At 46.2% G+C, this 24,656-nt stretch overlaps 1 protein-coding gene across 7 annotated transcripts in view; it reads right to left on the bottom strand.

Annotated features, from left to right (window-relative positions):
- Positions 1-24,656, bottom strand: part of cacna1db (calcium channel, voltage-dependent, L type, alpha 1D subunit, b) — a 240,290-nt gene that overhangs the window by 71,955 nt on the left and 143,679 nt on the right. For 2 of the 7 annotated variants that reach the window (XM_077515154.1, XM_077515155.1), the window contains exons 10-23: positions 23,242-23,316; positions 16,174-16,258; positions 16,038-16,064; positions 15,397-15,557; positions 13,881-14,106; positions 13,575-13,782; positions 6,848-6,968; positions 6,631-6,745; positions 6,480-6,537; positions 6,340-6,400; positions 6,008-6,152; positions 5,155-5,284; positions 4,033-4,239; positions 46-152 (exon numbers count right to left, since the gene is read on the bottom strand). In XM_077515154.1, coding sequence (XP_077371280.1) covers positions 46-152; positions 4,033-4,239; positions 5,155-5,284; positions 6,008-6,152; positions 6,340-6,400; positions 6,480-6,537; positions 6,631-6,745; positions 6,848-6,968; positions 13,575-13,782; positions 13,881-14,106; positions 15,397-15,557; positions 16,038-16,064; positions 16,174-16,258; positions 23,242-23,316 — 1,726 coding nt within the window. The remainder of the gene's footprint in view (positions 1-45; positions 153-4,032; positions 4,240-5,154; positions 5,285-6,007; positions 6,153-6,339; positions 6,401-6,479; positions 6,538-6,630; positions 6,746-6,847; positions 6,969-13,574; positions 13,783-13,880; positions 14,107-15,396; positions 15,558-16,037; positions 16,065-16,173; positions 16,259-23,241; positions 23,317-24,656) is intronic. The other 5 variants (XM_077515156.1, XM_077515157.1, XM_077515158.1 and 2 more) reach the window with 5 other exon arrangements.

Genomic DNA, 24,656 nt, shown 5'->3' with positions numbered 1-24,656 from the left:
TCAACAAATATGTACAGAAACGGTGGTTTGTTGACTGATACGTACTGAATACCGAAGGAGACCAAAGACACTCCAACGACCAACAGGTCCAATAGGTTGAAGTAGTTTCGACAGAAAGCTCCTTTATGAAGAAAAGCTCCAAATGCTGTCATCTGAACAGACAAATGTCAGTCAAACCCAGCAACATCATCGGAAAAACTCCTTCTGTGGGACTATTTCATATATATATATATATATATATATATATATATATATATACAGTATATATATATATATATATATATATATATATATATATATATATATATATATATATATATATATATATATATATATATATATATATATATATATATATAGAGAGAGAGAGAGAGAGAGAGAGAGAGCGAGAGATAGATAGATAGATAGATAGATAGATAGATATTATTATTATTATTTTATGTTTTATTTATTTTTTAATGGCAAATTATGGAATGCATTGAAACAGAATAAGAAAGTGTGTAAATCTCGTTTTAACAGTCCATGCATTGTGTTTTGTCGGTGGTTGTGGACAGAGTGCACAACTTGTTAAAGTGACACTGTCCAAAATCCAAGACATATAAACATCAATATAACTGATGGAGTGACACAGACTTCACCCTCACACACTATATTCTAAATAAACTAATAAAATGTTGGTTAGGCAACATGTAATTTAGAACAGTGGAAGCACCATAGTCAAATGCCATTGAAGTCAAACAATTAGGAATGCAGGAAAAAACGCCTAATGAAACATCAGCGCCATCATGCATGGAATCATGCAAGTCATTGACATACCCTTGTGAGGGTTCAGTTCAGTAAGGATGTTTTGCTTTTTCTTTGGCTTTTTTGTTGCTTTGGGCGTACATTGCCTTGGGAAGTAAACAAACTGGTACCATGATCGAAGACAGCGGTTCCCAACCCTGGTCCTCGAGTACACCGATCCACCCTGTTTTCTATGTCTCCCTCAGCCAACACAGCTAAGGATCGTCATCAGGCTTCATGCAGCGCTTGTTGATTAGCTGATTGCTTGAGACACGTGTATTGCTCGAGGACCGCGATGAGAACCACTCATCTGAGACGTTGATTCCCAACCAATGTGAAATACTTGAATTATGTTTCATAGGAGATGAGATCATTTGTCAAACTTTATTTGGCATGATAAATGAGAGAAAATGTGTTTTTTGGTATGCATTGAAACTAAGACGAAAATATCCATGCATGTGAGCTGGGTACCTTTTGTGTGTAATACTAAAATTAACTGTTAACAGAAAAAGCAAATAAATAAATGATAGAGGAAGCTCTGTGAGCTAATCAGACCGTTTTATCTGTTACAGCGGTAAACTTTTTTTATTCTCAAAAAATGTGGGATGCATTCGGCTCCTTTGTGACATGTTGTATAATGTTTTGAGGATTTGTCATTGAAGTTAAGACTGAATTTGTTGTGGTTCGGAAAATGGATGGATGGATGGATGGATGGATGGATGGATGGATGGATGGATGGATGGATGGATGGATGGATGGATGGCAGTGACGTGCGTTCAGGGCAGGCAAGGTAGGCACTGCCTGACCAAGGCTTAAATGAAACGAAAATGAATTGGCTTCTTCTATTGATTTAAATTATTTTTGCATTTCACATAGCCTACACTACCTATATAGATTTGAAAGTGACAACATCTGGCGATTTTCATAGCTCAATTAAAAAGGACTCTCGACTTCTTCTGGCCTTCAGGCAAAAATGCTGCAAAATTCTCCTGTTGAAGGCACACGCCTCCAATGCCTCCAGCAGCCCTTTCTGAGTAGCGATGTGTGTTCGCGCATGCGTAGTCAGTTTCCCAGTAGAAAAGTCCTTTACGCAAATATGCAGATTGTTACGCAGCTTTTTTTTACGTAGCTTTATTTTTCCTATGCGAACATACATTCGCACAGTGCATTCGTGAATTCAAAACACACTTAGTGCACAGTACGCCGGTAAGATGACGCCACTCTGGAAAATATAAAACTATTTTCACGCCTGTCTTTTGAGGAAAAACGTCATCTTTTGAAGGATGGGAGACCAACGCCTTAGCTACCGGATCTTCAGCAAATTATTCGTACTTTTCACAAAGAATGCTACAAAAGGAAGTACTGGCTTTGTGGATGGTTTCAGTTTACATGATGTTTGACATTGCTATTGCTAGCTTGATTTTGCAAGAAATTAGACTGTTTTACTGGGAGATGTCCACTAGATTACATCCTTTCCGGGCGTTCGGACGGGTTTTTATTAATGAATGAAATTCTTCGGGTTTCGTTGTGCGGCAAATGGGAGGCGGAGTGCACTGCACCGTGTTTATCGCGACGGGCAGAACCACGTTTGCGGACAACAGTTAGCGTTCGAATATTGTCCTCTGCTGCAACGGTGGGTCTGAGATTTAGCTGAGTGGCAAAGTGATGAGCTGCCTCACGGGAGGCGAAGGGCACAAACCTTGCTCATCCCAATTTGTTTGCGGAGCAAAAAAATGCGCTTAAAACATTGTGTCTGTCATAATCATTTTTGTCAAGTAATTTTTGTTTCTAACAATACAGAGGAGGCATGCATTAAAATAGTTTGAATGTATACATCTTGGAGTAAACAGTATCATTTTTAAGTATATTAGTTCGGCCTAAGTGTCCTACCCCACCCCCGCCCCACCTCCCCTCCCCCGATTAGAATAGGGTCACCCTAGGATATGCTGTACACTCGCCTGCCAACACACACATTTGTAATTGGTGTGTATGTTTCAATTTACGACTGCCTGCTTACCCAAGCCTAGAGCTCACTGCACGTCACGATGTATCCTGCCTCTCACCCAAAGTCTGTGACAGGAAACCCAAATCCTAACTGCAGACCCTACTAAGAATATCCGCTATGTGGAACGATGGATGGATGGATGGATGGATGGATGGATGGATGGATGGATGGATGGATGGATGGATGGATGGATTAATTGTAACTTTTGTTGCCATTAAGAATGTTGAAATTGTATTTAAAATACTGTCTGTACAGTTAAAAAGCTTTGATGATAGCAACATATTTCTATGGGATGTTTTTTTTTTAATCGAAACAAATCAGATGTTTACCTGTGTCCTTAAAATTCAACCATTGTGGTTCCACTGTATTTTATATACAGTACACACATACAAATATGCAGTACACACAGGCATTAGACATTTGAGAAAGACATCCAACACAGCATTCTAAAGCCACTACATTCACTTCTGATGCAGATTAATCCTATATTTTATAATAATGGCCCTGCAATCTTTTCCTGATCAAATTCAAAAGGTCGATAGCAAACAAAAACAACAAGGGCTAAACATACAAAGGGGGTAATTCAAAGGATTCAACTGCAACCTTGAAAAATCAAACGTTATGCAAGTGCATTCTTGAGCGATATGGATAGGCCAAAAAGGGGTTTGTTGAGTCAGAACTATCTGCTTGTGACCTTGAGGCTATAAATAAATACATAAATAAATACATTAATAAATAAATATTTTAAAAATATGTATTTTTAATTAATTATAACTACTTTTTATATCATGGTTTAATCAATTGTAAAAGTTTATTTTTTTCAGTTCAGTTCAGTTCAGTGTTCAGTTTATTTTTTCCTCAATTTTATTTTAAAAAAAAGAAAGAAAGAAAGAAAGAAAGAAAGAAAGAAAGAAAGAAAGAAAGAAAGAAAAAGAACTTGCTATTAGAGGGAAAAGTCAACCAGTGGTCGATTAAGTTTCTAATAATGATTTTTTTTTTTAAGACTCAAGCCGAGATGGAACAGTCATTGACATACAAGGAAATATCTTTACAATACAAAAAGTATATACTGACGGACTGTTGCCATTACAAAATGACATATGGCTGTTGCCAAAAAAAAAAAAAAAAAGAAAGAAATCATCAGGGGAAGGTGGGCTTATGCAGCATGCTCTGAAGTAGTACAATTGTTTTATTTACTGAATTAATTTTATTTTACAGAGGCATCTCAACGCTCTCTTGTTTACCTTAATAAGGATCTCAAATGTAAACATACTAGTGAAGACATAGTCTGCATAGCCTAGGATCTGGGGAGGCAAGAGTGACACAAGCACGCAGGAGGTTACTGAAGCTCTAGCCAGCACAGCACCGCACGACACACACACACCATTTACCTTAAACAGGATCTCAACAGTAAAGATTGCCGTGAAAGCATAGTCAAAATAACCAAGTATCTGCAAGAGGCAATGCACAAATTGCAGTCATCAAAACGTTCTGGGGACAACAGCACAGTGATTGTGTTTGACTTTTGACACACGTGTGCAAACGAGCTCATGTGTGCACCGCACCAATTTGTCATGAATTAAGGTTATACTGGGTTCTGTTTGAGCCAAAACGGCTTCAGCACAAACTGGTGTTGATCCAGAAAGTTCAATTAATTAGCATTCCAAGTTTATTAACAAATATGACTGTGAGTAAGCTAACATTCGAACAAGAAAAACTAGACGGAAATAGACAGACAGACAGACAGACAGAAGTACAGTGGACTTCGGCTATTTGTGGGAGATAGGGACCCAACCATGGATACAGTAATATTTGTTGCTCATTATAAGTGCCATTCAATTTTATTTATTTTTTTAAACTGCTTTTAAGCAGAGGATGAGGACACAAATCCGCAAATAGATGGGAGGCCACAGTACATCATTAAAGAATTACAAACACATAAACAAAACATATGCAGCAGTTCACTAAACAATCTTACAACTGTATTACTGGTGGTCTTCTGTGTACCATTTTTCTAACTAAAACAATTGATACTATATGCACCATATACTGCATACAGGTGCATCTTAGTATATCACTTTGAACTCCAGTTTGCACTTGCGGTGCTATCAAGAGTTACTTAAAGTACAAAACTCTCATTCTATAGGCCAATCTCCACCAACTCTACACCTTTAACTAACTGCGCCACAATCTTAGTAGATCACTTCCTCGAGCAGTGTCCATGATTTCGGATTTTAGTAAATCCGGCTCAATGAGTAGTAAAGTCTATGAATTGCAAGATTATCAATTTGAGACAGCTAACAGCTTCATAACTTAAGTATCAAGTAAGAAAGTTTCCAGACAAATCACGGATGTTGCTTACGTACAATATTGCGTGCAGAGAAGTTGCGTATGGGGTCCTCGGCAGCCAAAGACACGGAGCTGAGCATGATGAAGACCAGAATGAGGTTGGTGAAGATCTGGTGGTTGATCAATTTATGGCAGAACACACGAAACCTATGATATGAGGGAAGCAAATAGTTACAGTAATGTTGCAGTTATCGAAATTGCTCAAAAAGGAGTGAGCCGATCAATGTGACATATTGATAAAAGCTACATTGCCCTATTAAATACAGAGCAGTTTTGATTTTTACTAGTGCTGTCAAATGATTAAAATTTTTAATCTGATTAATCACACTTTTAAATTTTGATTAATCACGATTAATCTGCTAAATTACTCGCGTAATATAAAATAAATACAAAATACCGTAATATTTTGACATTAACGCATTTTATTATATGAATGTCATTTGCAAACATTGATTGAATGCATGTACGCAATTGCATGCATGCGTGTATTGCTCAAAACGTAACAGCATCATAACAATTGGGTGCAATTCAGCAATTAATTAAACGCAAATTACTTTTGTTTTATCTAAAGTCCCGTCGGGGTGTTTTTGAAAGCGAAATTTACCACCGAGCACACCAAATGGAGTCACCCCGCTCATTTTGGAACAACAGGCATAGGAAATGCCGTGCATTGACCTCATCACTGACCTGCACAGCCTTCAATGTAACCATCCGCGGTTACGTTCAAGGCTCAAGTGCGGTCCAAAAAAACAGTGTGATTAATCTGCGTTAATATGTGATTAATTTAACTTTTTTCTGTGATTAATTAATCTATTAACGCTTTAACTTTGACAGCCCTAATTTTTACATTCTCAAGAAGGTTGAACTTACGGGTTGGTGCTGCTGAAGATAAAAAAGGCGCTACCCTCTGGGATGGGAAGAGTTTTTTTCTTGATGGTGAGCTCCGACAGCCTCTTGGGCCGAGGCCTAATCGGGACTTCTGGGAGGTCGTCGTTGTCATCATCCACACAACACACTGGGAAAAAAAAGAAGAATACAGTCATGAAAACAACATAGCTATTTATTAGCAATCTACCGTTGTATTTAAATTACCCTGAAAGAAGTTACATTTAGCGTGTTAGCTTCATTGACATGAGATTTTTAGATTCCCCGTGACTCTGAATAGGATAAGCGGTATAGAAAATGAACAGGTTTGGTCTTACCTGGTGAGTCAATGGCAGAATAAAGTTCTTTGTTCTCCTCCATCAGAAGCTCAACTGGCACCTACACACATTCAGGAGATTTTTTTTGTTTTGTTTTTTAAAGCTAACACTGATGTAAAATCATGAGCATGCTTGTGTACCTTTGTTTCACCATCGCCGTCTTGTATTATTTCCACTCTCTGTTCTATGCCCACCTCTCTGTTTTGAAGTTAGCCAGAAGCACTTGTGATAATTTGAAACAAAGCAAAAAAACAAAATATGACATTTTGATAGGTACTCAATAAGTCGTACTTTGCACTGTTTCTCCTCTTCTTCGCCTCTTCTTCTTCTTTCTGGGCCGTGTTGAGGCTCTCAGCGTCGGCCAGGTTGTCGACAGCAATGGCCAAGAACACGTTTAGCAGGATATCTTGTCATGTGGCTTAAGGGAAAAACACTGGTCATGGGCAAAACAAGTGAACAAAACATGGCAATTACTTCAGCACAATCCGTTTTGTGGTCTGCAGGATACAGTTTCCACAGATGAAGAGGATGATGAAATAAATGCAGACCACCATTCCAGAGGAGGCGGGTCCACCGTACGCCATGATCCCATCGTACATTACAGTATTCCAGTCCTCTCCTGTCAGAATCTGGGTAACACATGGACAAAAATGATACACTGAAAAAAAAAATTAACTCATTTGCTCCCAAAAATGTATAAAAACGTTATATTTTAAATATTGCCAAAACATATTTATATGATGTTGTTTTTTCATGTTTTGTTATGCTCGAGCATACAGAAGGCTTTGATGCATCCTCTAACCTGAAGAGGCTGCTTAAAGCAATGGTAGTTATTAAAAAATGGGCCGCAGGTGGCAGCAGAGTATAAGAGATCAACCAGGGCCATGTTGCAACAAGCTCTTTTACTCAGTGTTTTAAACAGGTTTATGAATAATGATGAAACTTAGCTATATTCTAATGCTAATTGCTGCAAAACAGAAACAGATACAAAAAATAAATTCCTGATGAAAGAAGAGACTCGAGTCCAGGGGTCTCCAAGTTCGGTCCTCGAGAGCCCCTATCCAGCCTGTTTTCCATGTTTCTCTCCACTAACACACCTGATTCATGATCAGGATCGTTATCAGCCTTGTGCAAAGCTTGCTGATTAGCTGATTATTAGATTCAGCTGTGCTGAAAACAGGCTGGATAGGGGCTCTCAAGGACCGAACTTGGAGACCCCTGCTCTAGTCTATCTTTTGGTAGGTTCCATGTTTTTATAGCTGTCACGCCGCCACCAGCGTGGCGGGTCATGCTTTTATTTTCGCACTCATGTTTCCTGTTTATTTTGAAAATCACTAACTCCCTTCTCACCCCAGGTCACTTGCCCTTCCTGCTGCCCGCTCATTACCGGTCCCCGCCCATGATTATCGCCACCTGCCACCAATTATCCCCTGCAATAAAAGCCATCAGCCTTTCTCCCTCAGTTGCCGAAGTGTCACGTCAGTGCATGGAAGCGTTCCACAGTCCTCGAGTCCTTGATCCTGTTTCCTTGCCTTTTTGCCTTGTTTTTGTGCCTTTTCCTCCCCAGCTGAGCGCCCTTAGTTTCCCCTTGTGCCCTGAGCCTGTTTTCCTCCCCAGCGGAGCGCCTTTAGTTGTCCCCTGTACCTTGTGCCTGTTTTTTCCTCCCCAGTGGAGCGTTTTTTGTTCTCCACTTTTTGATTCCCCCTTCTCCTCTAAGTCTGAGAGGAGGCTGCTGCTGCTGCTGATTAATAAATCTGCTGCCTTTGTGGCCTACCATCTCCCTGCGTCTGAGTCCTACCTCTCCACGTCGTGTCAGTACACTTCGGCCAGCATGGACCCAGCAGGGAAGGTCGACGCTACACTTCAGAGCCAGGAGGTTCGACTTGCGAACCATGAAAAGGTCCAGTAAGCCATGGTCTCGCAGCTAGGGGAGCTGTCGAGCCAAGTCCAGGAGCTGGTGAGCTACGTGCGGCACCAGGCTCCACCCTCCACGAGACAGCAACCACAGCCTGAACTCTCCGTCCCAACCACGCCATTCACCAGAGTAGGATTGAGACTGGCCTCCCCAGAATGATACTCTGGTGAACCAGGACGCTGTCAGACATTCCTCACCGAATGTGAAATCCACTTCGAACATTCTCCACAGGCATTTTCCACAGCCCGATCCCGAGTGGCCTTCATGGTGTCGCACCTGACTGGACGGGTCAAAGCCTGGGCCACCGCGGAGTGGGCCAGGGGTTCTTCGGTCTGCCAGAGTATTCAGGTATTCGATCCTGACAGTAATGACCGAGAGAAGGCACGAGAATTGAGCCGGCTCGAACAAGGCAAGGAGTCAGTCAGTGACTATGCTATCCGGTTTCGCACCTTGGCAGCCAACTGTGGCTGGAACTCCACAGCTCTGCAGGATCACTTTTTGAAAGGACTCACACCCGCAATCCAGGAACTGCTGATTCCCGTGGAACTGCAGACAGACTTGGATTCTCTGATTTCCCTCGCTATCCGCACTGATCATCGCCGCCGAGAGTTGACCAAGATCAGCGGCCTCCATAGAAGGGTGGAACCAAACCCCTTTCCACAGCCACTGGTAAATGGAGTGCCACAGCACATCTTGCCACCCCGCCCAGCGCCAAGGGAAGTGCGTAACACCGGGGATGAACCCATGCAGCTTGGCCGGGCTCAGTTAACTCCCGAGGAGCGACAGCGTCGCCGCCGAGAGGGCCACTGCTACCACTGTGGGGAACTTGGTCATCTGGTGGGAACTTGCACCGCAAAGAAAGGCTCACCGGTGAGTTCCCCGTCACCCCGAACCGCCAAGGCCCAAAGACTCACGCAAATCCAGATAATCCACCATGCTATTACCACGGATCTGCCAGCCCTCATCGACTCTGGCTCCGACGAAAGCCTCATGGACTGGGACCTCGTAAGACGACTACAAGCCTCCACCGAACCTTTGTCCATGACCATCCAGGCCAAAGCACTTAATGGCAAAGAACTGTTCAGCATCACCCACATCACCGAGCCTCTGGAGGTCGGAATCGGACAACACTTCGAAACTCTCCGGTTCCATGTCTTCCATGCTTCATCACCCACTTTGGTTCTGGGACACCCTTGGCTGCGTCTACACAACCCCAGAATCGACTGGAGCTCAGGGCACATATTGGAATGGGGAACGAACTGTGTGAATCATGTTTCGGGACAATCAGCAACCAGTGCATCCTCAGCCACAGTCAATCAGGTGACTCTCGCGTCTTCCTCCCAAGAGGAATATCCTGACCTACACACAGTTCCTTCCTGCTACCATCACCTGCGGGGAGTTTTCAGTAAGACCAAGGCCGTGACTCTCCCACCCCATCGACCATATGATTGTCCTATCGACCTAATCCCAGGATCGACCATCCGCAAGGGGAGGTTGTATTCGGTCTCAGGACCCGAACGCCAGGCGATGAATGAATACATTGACGACTCCTTGAAAGCTGGACTCATCCGGCCGTCTTCTTCGCCAGCAGGGGCAGGATTCTTCTTCGTAAGCAAGAAGGATGGATCCCTACGCCCATGCATCGATTACAGTCCCCTGAACGATATTACAGTTAAAAATCGATACCCACTGCCATTGATGTCTTCCGTGTTCGACCAATTGCAACAACCCAAGATATTCACCAAACTGGATCTCCGAAATGCCTATTACCTTATCCGCATCCGAGAAGGGGATGAATGGAAGACTGGTTTCAACACCCCCCGGGGTCATTATGAGTACCTCGTTATGCCTTTCGGGCTCACCAACGCACCAGCAGTATTCCAGGCCATGATCAACGAGGTACTTAAGGACTTTATTGACCACTTTGTGTACGTCTACTTGGACGATATCCTGATTTACTCCCCTGACATAACGAGCCACCAAGGTCACGTGAACCGAGTCCTGCAACGGCTACTTGATCAGCAACTATACGTGAAGGCTGAGAAGAGCCTGTTCCACGTGGACACCATTTCCTTCTTGGGATTTGTCGTATCACCCGGGAGGGTGGAAATGGATCCTGACAAGGTCTGCGCTGTACGAGATTGGCCCACGCCGGACTGTAGGAAAAATGTTCTACAATTCCTTAGATTCGCCAACTTCTACCGTCGTTTCATCAGGAACTTCAGCACCATTGCCGCTCCACTACACGCCTTGACCTCCCCACAAATCTGGACCCCGGAAGCCGAAATTGCATTCACTGACTTGAAACATCGATTTACCAACGCCCCAATTCTTCGAGTTCCTGACCCCAAGTGCCAGTTCGCGGACGAGGTGGACGCCTCGAACATTGGAATTGGGGCAGTATTGTCCCAGCGCTGCCAGGAGGACGGCAAAACACACCCCTGCGCTTTTCCCTCACGAAAACTGTCCAAGGCGGAGCGCAATTATTGTGTCGGTGATCGGGAGCTGCTAGCAGTCAAGGTGGCTCTCGAAGAATGGAGGCATTGGCTGGAAGGAGCCGAACACCCCTTTATCATATGGACTGATCACCGAAATCTGGAATACCTACGCCATGCCAAAAGACTTAATCCTCGACAGGCCAGATGGTCTTTGTTTTTTAATCGATTTTCATTTTCTTTAACCTACAGGCCAGGCAGCCGAAACGTCAAAGCTGACGCCTTATCCAGGATCCATGAGTCCGAGCCATCCAGGACTGATCCCGAGCCAATTTTGCCCCGAGACTACGTAATTGGAGCCATGAGATGGCAGATAGAGGATGATGTCAAAGAGGCTCTTCGGAACATCACTCCTCCCCAGGCTTGCCCTCCACGTCGGCTCTTCGTGCCGGAGAATCTGCGACCCCAGGTAATTCACTGGGCTCACACATCACGAATGTTATGCCATCCTGGAGTCCGCAGGACCATGTTTGCTGTTGCCCGGAGATTCTGGTGGCCGACCATGGAGAAATCCATTAAGGAATACGTAACCGCCTGTCCTGTCTGCGCCCGAAACAAAACCTCACATCTATCCCGGATGGGTCTTCTCCAACCTCTGCCGATTCCATCCAGACCATGGGCAGAGATCTCGCTCAACTTTGTAACTGGTCTACCGCCATCTCACGGTAAAACCACAATCAACACAGTTGTTGACCGCTTTTCCAAGATGGTTCGTTTCATTCCACTGTCCAAGCTCCCATCCGCCAAGACCACAGCAAACATCATGATTAACCACATATTCAGGTTTTATGGTTTCCGGTTACATATCATCTCAGACCGTGGCCCACAGTTCGTCTCCCGATTCTGGACACAATTTTGCAAAGCCCTGGGAGCCAAGGCCAACTTAAATTCGGGGTACCATCCTGAGGCCAATGGACAGGCTGAACGTCTTAATCAGCAGCTCGAAACCGGACTCCGATGTCTCGTCTCCCAAAACCCGACTTCATGGAGCACCTACCTGATTTGGGTCGAACTCGCTCATAACTCTTTGCCCACGTCTGCCACAGGTCTCACCCCTTTCAAGTGTGTCCATGGCTACGACCCTCCTTACTTCGCCGACCTGGAAGAAGAGGCGATGGTTCCCTCGGTCCAAGCCATGGTCCGTCGGTGTCACCAAATCTGGTCGGCGGCCCGGATGGCGCTTCAACGCCAGGGAGACCGGGTGAAGAGGGCCGCCGACCGGAGAAGAAGACCTGCACCCGATTATCGCCCAGGCCAACGAGTGTGGCTCTCTGCAAAGAACTTACGGCTCAGGGTACCGTGTCCGAAGCTGGCCCCGCGATTTGTGAGGCCTTTTCCTGTCACCAAAACCATAGGTCCAGCTGCTGTACGTCTCCGCCTGCCAAGATCCCTCAGAGTGCACCCTACTTTCCACGTCAGCCAGGTCAAACCGGTCCACGAGAGTTCGCTGGTTCCTTCCGAACCTGATCCGCATACCCCGAGATGATTGATGGCGGCCCCGTTTACAAGGTTAGGAAGCTATTAGACGTTCGTAATCGGGGCCGGGGAAGACAGTACCTTAGTTAACTGGGAGGGATACGGCCCGGAAGAAAGGCAATGGGTTCCCTCCCGGTTCATCGTTGATTGAAGACTTTTATCGTGAACATCCTGACCTGCCTGGGCCGTCGAGAGCTGGCCGTTGAGGGGGGTGGGGGTACTGTCACGCCGCCACCAGCGTGGCGGGTCATGCTTTTATTTTCGCACCCATGTTTCCTGTTTATTTTGAAAATCACTAACTCCCTTCTCACCCCAGGTCACTTGCCCTTCCTGCTGCCCGCTCATTACCGGTCCCCGCCCATGATTATCGCCACCTGCCACCAATTATCCCCTGCAATAAAAGCCATCAGCCTTTCTCCCTCAGTTGCCGAAGTGTCACGTCAGTGCATGGAAGCGTTCCACAGTCCTCGAGTCCTTGATCCTGTTTCCTTGCCTTTTTGCCTTGTTTTTGTGCCTTTTCCTCCCCAGCGGAGCGCCCTTAGTTTCCCCTTGTGCCCTGAGCCTGTTTTCCTCCTCAGCGGAGCGCCTTTAGTTGTTCCCTGTACCTTGTGCCTGTTTTTTCCTCCCCAGTGGAGCGTTTTTTTGTTCTCCACTTTTTGATTCCCCCTTCTCCTCTCAGTCTGAGAGGAGAATGCTGCTGCTGATTAATAAATCTGCTGCCTTTGTGGCCTACCATCTCCCTGCGTATGAGTCCTACCTCTCCACGTCGTGTCAGCAATACAACACAATATTCTGTGGACCTTGCAAAATCAGTCAAAATCCAGTAAAACAGCCGGGAGCCAAGGGGGTTGCTTCAGGGAAAATGGCTACGAATGAATGGGTTAATTATCCATCCATCCATTTTCTTGACCGCTTATTCCTCACAAGGGTCACAGGGGGTGCTGGAGCCTATCTCAGCTGGCTTTGGGCAGTAGGCGGGGTACACCCTGGACTGGTGGCCAGCCAATCGCAGAGCACCCAGAGACAAACAACCATCCACACTCACAAGCACACTAGGGACAATTCGGAGCGCCCAATTAACCTGCCATGCATGTCTTTGGAATGTGGGAGGAGACCGGAGTACCCGGAGAAGACCCACGCAGGCATGGGGAGAACATGCTAACTCCACCAAGGAAGGCCGGAGCCTGGACTTGAACCCAAGTCCTCAGAACTGGGAGGCAGACATGCTAACCAGTCACCCACCGTGCTGCCCGGGTTAAACATACTTGTACAAAACAATTAATCAATCACTGAAAAATGGAGAGGATCAACGAGGGTCTTCTCCCAGCTCCAAAATAGAAACAACCAACCTGGAAGACAGTGAGCAGGGCCTGAGGAAAGTTGTCGAATGTGCTCCGTTTGGTCACCGTCTCGTCAAAGTTAAACTTGCCCCCGAAAAGCTGCATGCCCAGCAGGGAGAAGATGATAATGAAGAGGAAGAGAAGCAACAAGAGGGAGGCAATGGACTTCATGGAGTTGAGCAGAGAGGCCACCAGATTGCTGAGTGATGCCCAATGCCTGCGGAAAATGAAAACAATATCTGTGAAAATCTATCCAATCCAGTGGGGTAAAAAAATATATTTGCAAAGCACCAGAACACAATATGTGCTGCTCACCGTGTGACCTTAAAGATCCTGAGGAGGCGGACGCAGCGGAAAACAGAGATGCCAAGCGGAGACATGATGGCCAGCTCCACCAGGATGGTCTCAATGATGCCGCCACATACCACGAAACAATCAAAGCGATTGAACAGAGACACAAAGTAGGCCTGCAACCCCAAACTGTACATCTTCACCAGCATCTCCAAAGTAAACATGGCCAAGAGGACTTTGTTGGCCACATCTGAAAAAGCAAGCAGAGAAATTGGCTTTGTTGTCACCAATTGGGACCATTCGGTTCACTCAGTATGATTTGGAATTGGATGGATTTGATTTGACTTGCATATCCACTGCGAGATATCAGCCAGTGAGCCACTAACAGTTCACATGTAACTGAACAACTTCAATTAAATTAAACGCCTTTGCTTCCAAAAACGTATAAATATGTTCTATTTTAAAAGTTGTAAGTCCCCCAACGACATATTTATACGTTTTTGGTTTTTTTTTTATGCTAGCGCATACAGAAGGCTTTGATGCAGCCGCTCAACTGCAAAGAACGGTTGAAGAAATTATAGTTATTACACAAATGGTCAGAAGGTGGCAGCAGAGTAAAAGAGATCAACCAGGACCATGTTGGAAAAAAAACTTAATTATTCACAAGTATAAATAGATTTGTGAATAATGATGAAACTTAGATATATTCTAATGCTAATTGCTGCAAAACAGAAACAGTTAGAAATATATATTTTTTCCTGAAGAAGAGACTTTAGTCTTTTTTTTGGTAGTTTTTATAGCAATAGAACACAATATTCTGTGGGCCATGCAAAATCCAGTAAAACAGCCAGGATGAAGGGAATTGTGAAAACGGCTGGGCGTGAATGAGTTAAGCAGAAAAATCCACCAATTTTTATCCACATCAAGGGGCGGCCATTTTGCCACTTGCTGTCGACTGAAAATGAGATCACAGTTGTTCAGGCATAGACAAATCACGGTTTTGTCACATGACCAAACTCAGAAAACAGGTGATTCGTCATTACCTGAGCCCTGAGCAACTATCATGACATTTTCAATCGACAGCAGGTGGCAAAATGGCCGCCCCCAGATATATGAGAAGAAAAAAAAAAGCAGGTGTTTTTTACTACTTAGTACATGTTCCACAAGCACAGTCGTTGTTGTTTGTAGATAAATGGAGTTGAGGACTGGGATTGTTTTTTTTTCTTCCTTTTGGACACTAAAGCCGAATGTTAGCTGGCATCTACTGCTCGAGTGATCCATTATGGGTTATAGTGTCACACAAAAGCAGCACATGACGGTGCAAGCTGCCAAAGATTAGGAAGACCAGGAAGTAAACAAGGTGAATCGTGTCTGCTTTCTGACAAGGAGTGACCATTCTCCAGGGCTCTGCTTTGCTGCTGCGGACGATGGCCCAATAAAGGGGCCCAAAAAGTGTTACAAATCATTATTTGTACATTTATACATACATAAAAATTTATATTTAACCGTACAGCTTAATGGAAACAAACAGTCAGCTTACCCTGAACTTCAGTGAGCCAGTCCGGTTGGTTGTAGTGCTCCGAGGCGATGGTGAGCGTATTGAGGAAGACCAAGATGATGACCAGCCAGTAAAATGTCACAGATTTCACTGCAGCTCGACACTTCCTGCGACAGAAACGATTCCACCGTCGCCCCTGACGACTTGCAAAAAAGACAATAACATGTCACACTTTAGGACTTCACCTCCGTTTTTATACTGGTTATCCTGTAGGGTCATGGCATTGGGTGAAAGGCAGACTACACCCTGGATGGGTCGTCACTCGCCGGTCCATATAAAGCACGACAACAACTCACACTCACGTCGTCACTGAGTGGAAGTGGATCCACACTTCCTGCAAGCAAGTCAGGCCAGTGTACCACTACACCATCAGTGACCCACATCAGGATTAAACAAAACATAATGAATGCAAAAAAAGGACATCATGATCAAGGATATAGCGTGAGGACAAATGATGCATTCATTAATTCAATAACTGATTGAGTTCATTAGGAACGGACAACATTGGGGATTGAAGTGATGTATATTTCAAACAATTCAAGTAAATTAAGGCATGCATGATGAGTTGAATCCACTCGAATGAGGCACATACCTACTGGGTGATGTCACACCATGATACTAACCTGCACTGTGACTTAGTAATTTTTTTACTGAGGAAAATAGAAGATGAATCTTTTTAACAGACTTGTTTTGTAACTGCGAATACTGTAAGTAAGTAAGATGCGAAAATGCAGGTAAAGAATGGTATATGACACTCACCACAAAGGAGCACAGCAAAGCCATTTTTCATCTTCGCTGTGATTGTCAGTGTTAACAGACTCGGTCTCACTTGTGGGCACACTCGCTGTTGAATCACACACAAAAACAGGCACATTAAAACAGATAAATGGACAAACTAGAACAAAGACTTCCTGAGTCCTGAAAGTAACACATTTCTCTCACTCATATTGTAAGAGATGTTCTTGTTGACAACCATGCCATATCATATTTCAGGATGTGGTATATTATATTAGTACAAATGTAATACAACTTGTTGGTTCAAAGGTTTGAAGATGCACTACATATATTGTACAAAAATAAGTGACAGAAAAGCATAAATATTTTCAAATGGTGATGACAGTATGAGATATGAGCACATACAGATCTATGTTGTGAAAAAAAAGTCAATAATCAGATATGCTAATGCTCATGTCAAGAGACGGTTGCCTGCAGTCCGCCATGTCGAAACTGTCAGTGAGCTGGATTTGATTGGCCATCATTGAAGTCGATCACTCCCACAGTGGCGCACACCTTCCTCTCGCGCATCCACTGGCCTTTGCTCACTTGTGAAATCTAACCCGCCGATTTACGCCGTTCGCAAAACAGAGCCCTGAATTTTATTTTTTGAAGTTTTGATCTTGCAAGGCTGTGGGGCGGTGACAATAATAAGTGCACAAGTGCAATGACAAATGATTGACACTTCACACCTTCTGTCTCTGATTGGTTGACTTTCCTCAGGCGCAGTGGTTCTTCGTATATGTCATGGTTCGGTTCTCAGCCCTGTTGTGCTTTTGTTTTTTCAGTGCCTGTAACGAGGGGGGCGTTCCCCAGCGCCGCACCTGCAACTTGTTCGCAATCAAGACTTTAAAAGGACTCCGACCAGCAACAGCCAGCTGTCGGATTATTATTTGCTCACCATTGTGTCCAAGTGTTCTCCGCGTTCTCCTGTTGGTAAAGTTTTTGAATCTGCTGTCGTCCTTAGTTTAGTTTGTATTCACGTGTTTATATCCGCGTCGTCTTTTGTTGGTATTTCCGCGTTGATTGATTCCGTGTGCATTTCGAGTAGTCCTTGCCGGTTGCAAGTGTTTTGAGTTTTTCTAGTCCTTGCCTTTTGCAAGTGTTTTTCGTTACGTTAGTTATCCTTGCCGTTTGCAAGTGTTTTGGTTATGTTATTCCTCCTTGCTGTCGCAAGTGTTTTTTGTTCCGTTCGCGTTCCTTGCCGTTTGCAAGTGTTTTGTGTTCTCTATTTCGTCCTTGCCTTTTGCAAGTGTTTTGTGTTACCTCCGTGTTCCTTGCCTGTGTGCAAGAGCACTTCTGTTAACCTCGTTGTCTTGCCTGCGAGCAAGCTTTGTTCCATCGGTTCGTCAAAAGGAATAAAACGAGATTGTTTTCCTCCTCTGAGCCTGCGTGTTTGGGATCTATTCTTTATTGACTCCATCGAGTCATCACAGAATAATCCGACCATGGATCCTGCAGACTCGGAGAAGGTGAGACGGGCGTTGGCCAGCCAGGAGCAACGGGTTGGGCAAACTGAAACCACCTTGGTGGGACTCCAAGAGGTGGTAGGCAGGCTTGCTCACCGGTGTGAGGAAATGTTCGCGAGGCTCGAGCAGCTTGGTTCCCGCGGATTGCTAAATCCGGAACTCCCGCGAACGGACACAGCCACGTTGGCTCCCCCCGCAGCTCCAAGGGAGCCCGTTTTGCCCCACCCGTCGCGCTACGACGGACAGCCGGGTGGTTGCGGTCAGTTCTTGCATCAATGTTCGCTTATTTTCGACCAGCAACCGTACACCTACGCTCGTGATCAGTCTAAGATTGCTTTTATTATGAGCCTCCTGTCTGGTCAAGCCGCTACATGGGCGATGGTGGTGAGCAACTCACGACCAGACCTCCGATCCTCCTTCCCGATTTTTGTTTCTGAATTTCAACGTGTGTTCGACCATCCAGTCAAGGGGAAGGAGGCCGGAGGTCGGTTGTTAGATTTAGTGCAAGGAGAAAGATCTGTCGCTGACTACTCGATCGCGTTTCGTATTCTGGCCGCGGAAAGCGGATTTGCTGATTGTGCTTTGCGAAGTATCTTTCGTCGTGGATTGAATACGGTACTGAAAGATGAACTGGCGGTCCGCGACGATACGAACTCTCTCGAAGGACTTATTGAGCTCACCATCCGGTTGGACAACCGCTTACGTGAACGGCACCGGGAGCGTGCCTGTGAGCGGCAAGAGCCATCCGCCAACCACCGCATGACTGGACTCACCCGCATCGACGACGCGGAAGTACGTTCTCTTCCGGGCGCCCCAGCGGACACAGGGGAGCCCATGCAGGTTGGAGGTGGACGCCTGCATCCTGAGGAGCGCCGCCGTCGATGGCTCACTGGAGCCTGTCTCTACTGCGGTCAACCAGGGCATCGGGTGGCTTCATGTCCGGCGAAACCACCCCGCCGGACGCGACCGACCTCCCGGCTAGGAGGACGGGCCAATGAGGCCCAGGAGTCCGGAATGGACTCGAATCAGGGTAAGCACCTACCGGGGGGAACCGAACCAAGCCCTTCGAGTAGGGCTAGCTGTAATATTCGACGGTTAGAATTATCAGGGGAGTTGTCCGACGGCGGGATGAATCTTAAGATTAGGGCACTCATAGATTCGGGGGCCGACGATTGCTTCGTCGACCCGTGTGTAGTAGAGGCGTTGGGGAGCCCGGTGGAACCGTTAGAGAAGGTTAAGGAGGTTTTCGACCTCGATGGGCGGTTACTAGCGCAGGTCCGACAGGTTACCGGTCCACTTACCTTGAGGCTTTCGGGGAATCATGTGGAGAGGAGGAGCTTTTTCGTGATGCCATCCCGTGCTGCTCCCCTAGTATTGGGGCTTCCGTGGCTAAAGACTCATAATCCCGATATCGATTGGGATAAGCCCGCGTTGGAGAACTGGAGTCCCTTCTGCCACGCCCACTGCTTGAGGTCGGCAGGTGGGACTCCCACCGTTCCCGTATCTCCGGCTCCCGAAGCGATTTGCCTCGATCAGGTCCCGGAAGAGTATCATGATTTGGGAAAGGTGTTTAGTAAGGACCGTGCCCAGGCGTTGCCGCCCCATAGACCATACGATTGTGCGATTGAGCTGATTCCCAATGCGCCACTACCGAGTTCACGTCTGTATCAAGTATCCCAGCCTGAACAAGAAGCCCTCCGGGAATATATCTCGAGTTCGCTGGCTAACGGTCAGATCCGTCCGTCTAAATCACCCGTGGGGGCGGGGTTCTTCTTTATTGAGAAGAAAGATAAGTCCCTTCGTCCCTGTGTAGATTATCGGGGATTGAATGATATTACCGTCAAGAATAAATACCCGCTTCCGCTGTTGGACTCGGCCTTCGCCCCTTTACAATCCGCCAGAGTCTTTTCAAAGTTAGATTTGCGAAGTGCGTACCATTTGGTTCGTATAAGAGAGGGAGATGAATAGAAGACAGCATTCAAGACTCCCCTCGGACATTTTGAATATTGCGTCATGCCTTTCGGTTTAACGAATGCTCCAGCGGTGTTCCAGTGTTTGATAAACGATGTCCTCCGGGACATGTTGAATGTTTTTTGTTTTGTCTATTTAGATGACATTTTAATCTTTTCGCGCGACGAGCACGAGCACCGGCAACATGTTCGCCTGGTTCTCCAGCGCCTTTTGGAGAACCGACTTTACGTCAAGGCAGAGAAATGTGAATTCCACTCTAAGTCGGTTCAGTTCCTGGGCCTTATCATTGAGGGAGGGCAACTTCGAGCGGATCCGGTCAAGACCCAGGCCGTGGTCGATTGGCCGAGCCCCAAAACACGGAAACAGCTGCAACGTTTTTTGGGCTTCGCCAATTTCTATCGGCGTTTTATTAGGAATTATAGTTTACGGGCAGCCCCACTTACCAAGTTGACTTCGAGTAAAGTCCCGTTTAGGTGGACACCTAGTGCCGAAGAGGCGTTCCATGATGTTAAACAGTTGTTTGTCAACCCACCTGTACTGATCCACCCTAATACCGATGTTGCTTTTGTGGTCGAGGTTGACGCGTCGGATTCAGGAGTGGGGGCGGTCCTGTCCCAGCGGTCGCCAGAAGACGGGAAGCTCCACCCCTGTGCCTTCTTCTCCAGGCGACTGAGCCCCGCTGAGGCCAACTACGACGTCGGGAACCGGGAGCTGTTGGCAATTGTCCTGGCGCTACAGGAATGGCGACACTGGCTGGAGGGCGCCAAGGAGCCCTTTCAGGTTCTGACGGATCACAAGAACCTGGCGTACCTCCGGGCCGCCAAGAGACTCAACTCACGGCAGGCACGCTGGGCCTTGCTTTTTACACGATTCAACTTTGTCGTGGACTATCGCCCGGGGTCCCGGAACCAGAAGTCTGACGCTCTGTCCCGAATGCATGATGCGGCAACTCCCGAGGCCGGGACAGAACCGGTCCTGCCAGAACATTGCTTTGTGGGCGCGCTGCGCTGGGAGGTCGAAAGAAGGGTCATGGAGGCTCTGGAGGGAATCACTGTTCCTGGGGAGTGCCCGGCCGAGACCCTTCCTGACCCGTTGCGGGCGGAGGTCCTGCAGTGGGGTCACAGCTCACGAGTGGCATGTCACCCGGGAATTAACAGGACTCTTGCCCTCGTCAGCCAGCGATTCTGGTGGCCAGACATGAAGAAAGACATTATCGAATTCGTCAAGGCCTGCACCGCTTGTGCATGCGGCAAATCCTCCCACCAGCCTCCGACGGGTCTACTACGGCCGCTACCCATCCCGTCGCGGCCGTGGTCCCACATCTCCCTGGACTTCATCACAGGCCTCCCTAGGTCGAGAGGGAACACAGTGATTATGACTGTGATTGACCGATTCTCCAAGATGACACATTTTGTCGCTCTCTCCAAGCTACCGTCATCCTGGGAGACAGCACAGCTCCTCATCCGTCACGTGTTTCGGCTCCACGGCATTCCGATGGACTTGGTGTCAGACCGTGGGCCGCAATTCATCTCCCAGGTCTGGAGGAAGTTTTGCAAGCTGCTGGGCGCCACCGCCAGCTTGTCTTCAGGATATCACCCTCAAACAAACGGCCAAACAGTGAGGGCCAATCAGGACCTGGAAGCCGCCCTCCGATGTGTTTGCCTACACAACCCTGAATCCTGGGCTACGCACCTGCCTTGGATCGAGTACGCCACCAACACCCTGCCGTCTTCAGCGACTGGACTCTCGCCGTTTATGGCGGCCTACGGGTACCAGCCACCTCTGTTCCCGTCGCAGGAGGGACCCATTGAACTGCCCACGATCCAGCAGCACCTACGTCGGGCCCACAAAGTGTGGCGGGAAACACGAGCGGCGTTGTCCCGTACGGCGGTCCGCAACAAGGAGATAGCGGATCGCCGGCGGCGGCCGGAGCCGGCCTACCAGCCAGGGGACAAGGTTTGGCTTTCCTCCCGGGACATGCGGCTGGCGGGAGGCGCCAAGAAATTGGGTCCGCGCTTCGTTGGACCTTTCGAGATTCTTTCCATGATCAACCCTGTCACAGCGAAGCTCCGACTACCCTCTTCCCTCAAGGTGCATCCGGTGTTCCACGTCTCCCTCCTTAAGCCTGTGACCCCAAGCCCACTGAATCCTCCCGCGCCTGCTCCGCCTCCTCCCCGGTTGGTAGATGGGGACCCGGTCTACACAGTAAAGGAAATTTTGGACTCAAGGTGCAGGGGCCGGGGCTTCCAGTACCTGGTGGACTGGGAGGGCTACGGACCTGAGGAGCGCCAGTGGATCCCCCGCTCCTGGATCCTGGACCCGTCATTGCTCGAGACCTTCCATACTGCACACCCTAATAAACCAGGTGGTCCGCCAAGGGGCGTCCGTTAAGGGGGGGGGGGGTACTGTCATGGTTCGGTTCTCAGCCCTGTTGTGCTTTTGTTTTTTCAGTGCCTGTAACGAGGGGGGCGTTCCCCAGCGCCGCACCTGCAACTTGTTCGCAATCAAGACTTTAAAAGGACTCCGACCAGCAACAGCCAGCTGTCGGATTATTATTTGCTCACCATTGTGTCCAAGTGTTCTCCGCGTTCTCCTGTTGGTAAAGTTTTTGAATCTGCTGTCGTCCTTAGTTTAGTTTGTATTCACGTGTTTATATCCGCGTCGTCTTTTGTTGGTATTTCCGCGTTGATTGATTCCGTGTGCATTTCGAGTAGTCCTTGCCGGTTGCAAGTGTTTTGAGTTTTTCTAGTCCTTGCCTTTTGCAAGTGTTTTTCGTTACGTTAGTTATCCTTGCCGTTTGCAAGTGTTTTGGTTATGTTATTCCTCCTTGCTGTCGCAAGTGTTTTTTGTTCCGTTCGCGTTCCTTGCCAAACAAGTGTTTTGTGTTCTCTATTTCGTCCTTGCCTTTTGCAAGTGTTTTGTGTTACCTCCGTGTTCCTTGCCTGTGTGCAAGAGCACTTCTGTTAACCTCGTTGTCTTGCCTGCGAGCAAGCTTTGTTCCATCGGTTCGTCAAAAGGAATAAAACGAGATTGTTTTCCTCCTCTGAGCCTGCGTGTTTGGGATCTATTCTTTATTGACTCCATCGAGTCATCACAGAATATCAAACCATAAACACAAAATGGGGCCAGAGATGGCAAATATTTTTTCGCATATATTTATCATATCTTTTTTAACAAATATGAGAAAAAGTACATTTTTAAATCACAAATTCTCCCTTTGACTAATCATCTTCAATAGAGACAACTGATAGCCGGCAAGTGGTTATTTTGGGGTTTTGGATTGTGTAACTCTTATCATTCATTTGCCACAATAAAAATGACAAGTAGGAAAATTTGCAATGGCAACATAGTTACCAGATAAGCTTCTTCTGCTAGCCTACTAATCTTTCTTTGCATTTGCCCATTTATTGGCAGCAATGCAAATGTTAGTTATGGAGAAAGTGAGTGAAAGGATGTGTGTTGTGGGTGACATGATGCGGGAGGGGTTAAATCCAAGCAAAACATGAAAAAATCCAGCAAAGCAAAGCAAGAGGATTTTTTTCCCATGGCAAAGATGGTGTGTCCATAATGACAATGTGCATGAAAACACCATTTGGGACAAACACACATTTACCCTGCGTCTCTGTGGACTGGGTGAACCAGCCAAACTTTGCCTTCTTCTTCTCGGTGAGGTCCGCTAACGTGACCCCTTGGCGTTACCAACATGCAGTTCACATAGCCAGACAGCAGAGGAAGCAGTGAGTCAGTACACAGCAGTACAACAGACACAAGCAATAGTAGAAATAGAGGGCAGAAAGGATGTTCTTTTTTTTTTATTTAACCAGATTACTGCATTGTTTATTTATTTAATTTTTGTGACAAACTAGAGTGCAGGAATAGAGGAGACTACAAAATGTCTTGGCTGCCAACACGCCAGAATAAGCAGAGGTGAAAGCAAAAGCAGACATGAAAAGCATTGGAAAGTCTTACATGAGACCTGTCTCTATCAACAGACCTTGTATGTGATTGTGACCTGTATGTGAATGCTGAGTCTGTGACATTTTGTTGATTGTTTGTCGTCTGTGTGCAATAGCCTTTGAAAGGCTAAGTCCTACAAAAACAAGCAGATTTGATTTTGACACCATTATGACGTGTCTTCATCACTCATTATTCAAGCACTGTACTTGCCCACTTCATGTTTGCAAGATGCTCACTCACTGCCAACCTCATAGGACTTGAGAATAAATGGCATCATTACATTTTTGGAGAAATTCCAAAGTATTTTGGAACCTAGAATTGTGCTATGTTTGTGCACATTTTGTGGAGGACGCCTCCGTCAATGTAACATTTCACACAAGGTATAAATACATTTCACAGTTTTAAGCGACACAGCAACACATACTGTACGCATGCATTGGTCAGTCTCTCTGCTGGGGATTTGCTGTGTTAAAGAACAGCATACTTCCCTCAAACAGATACTTTAAGTACCCAGAAGAAATGCATATATTAGCCGCATCATTGTATAAGCCGCAGGGTTGAAAGCGTGTGAAAAAAGTTGCGGCTTATAGTCCGGATAATACGGTAGTTGTGCCGTGGCTGTACCTGCTTCTGGTGCGAAATCTAAAATAATTGTCAGACTGTGACAATAACATTCCATTCCCTGGTGGTACCTTTTACACAGGCGTCAACAGGCAGTGTAAAAGATGACGTGTGTTCCTGTAAACCTATTTACTATTATAAATAATAAAAAAGCAAAAAGGAATGGACGTATACACTTACCGGTAGTTCAAATGCAGAAAGTGTGAGAGTGTGCAATACTGCATTCAAGCTCGCCTTGTTAGCTTAGCTGGCTATGTTTGCCAGAGTCACGGATAGAAACTTAGCTTGGTTTTAATAGCGTAATGTCAGGATGTTGTTTTACAGATATTGTAAGTACTTTGCTCAACTTAGAGCATGAGTACCTGTTGAATTTTGAAGGATTTTATAGGCATCCATGTAGCTTTATTCTCATTCTACATTTATGTGGGTTAGTTTGGGGTTTTGGTCCTA

This window comes from Festucalex cinctus, chromosome 2, assembly GCF_051991245.1.
Source record: "Festucalex cinctus isolate MCC-2025b chromosome 2, RoL_Fcin_1.0, whole genome shotgun sequence".
NCBI classification, from domain to species: Eukaryota; Metazoa; Chordata; class Actinopteri; order Syngnathiformes; family Syngnathidae; genus Festucalex; species Festucalex cinctus.
Note: the sequence above shows the minus strand (reverse complement) of the source record. Positions and strands in the feature narration are given on the sequence as shown.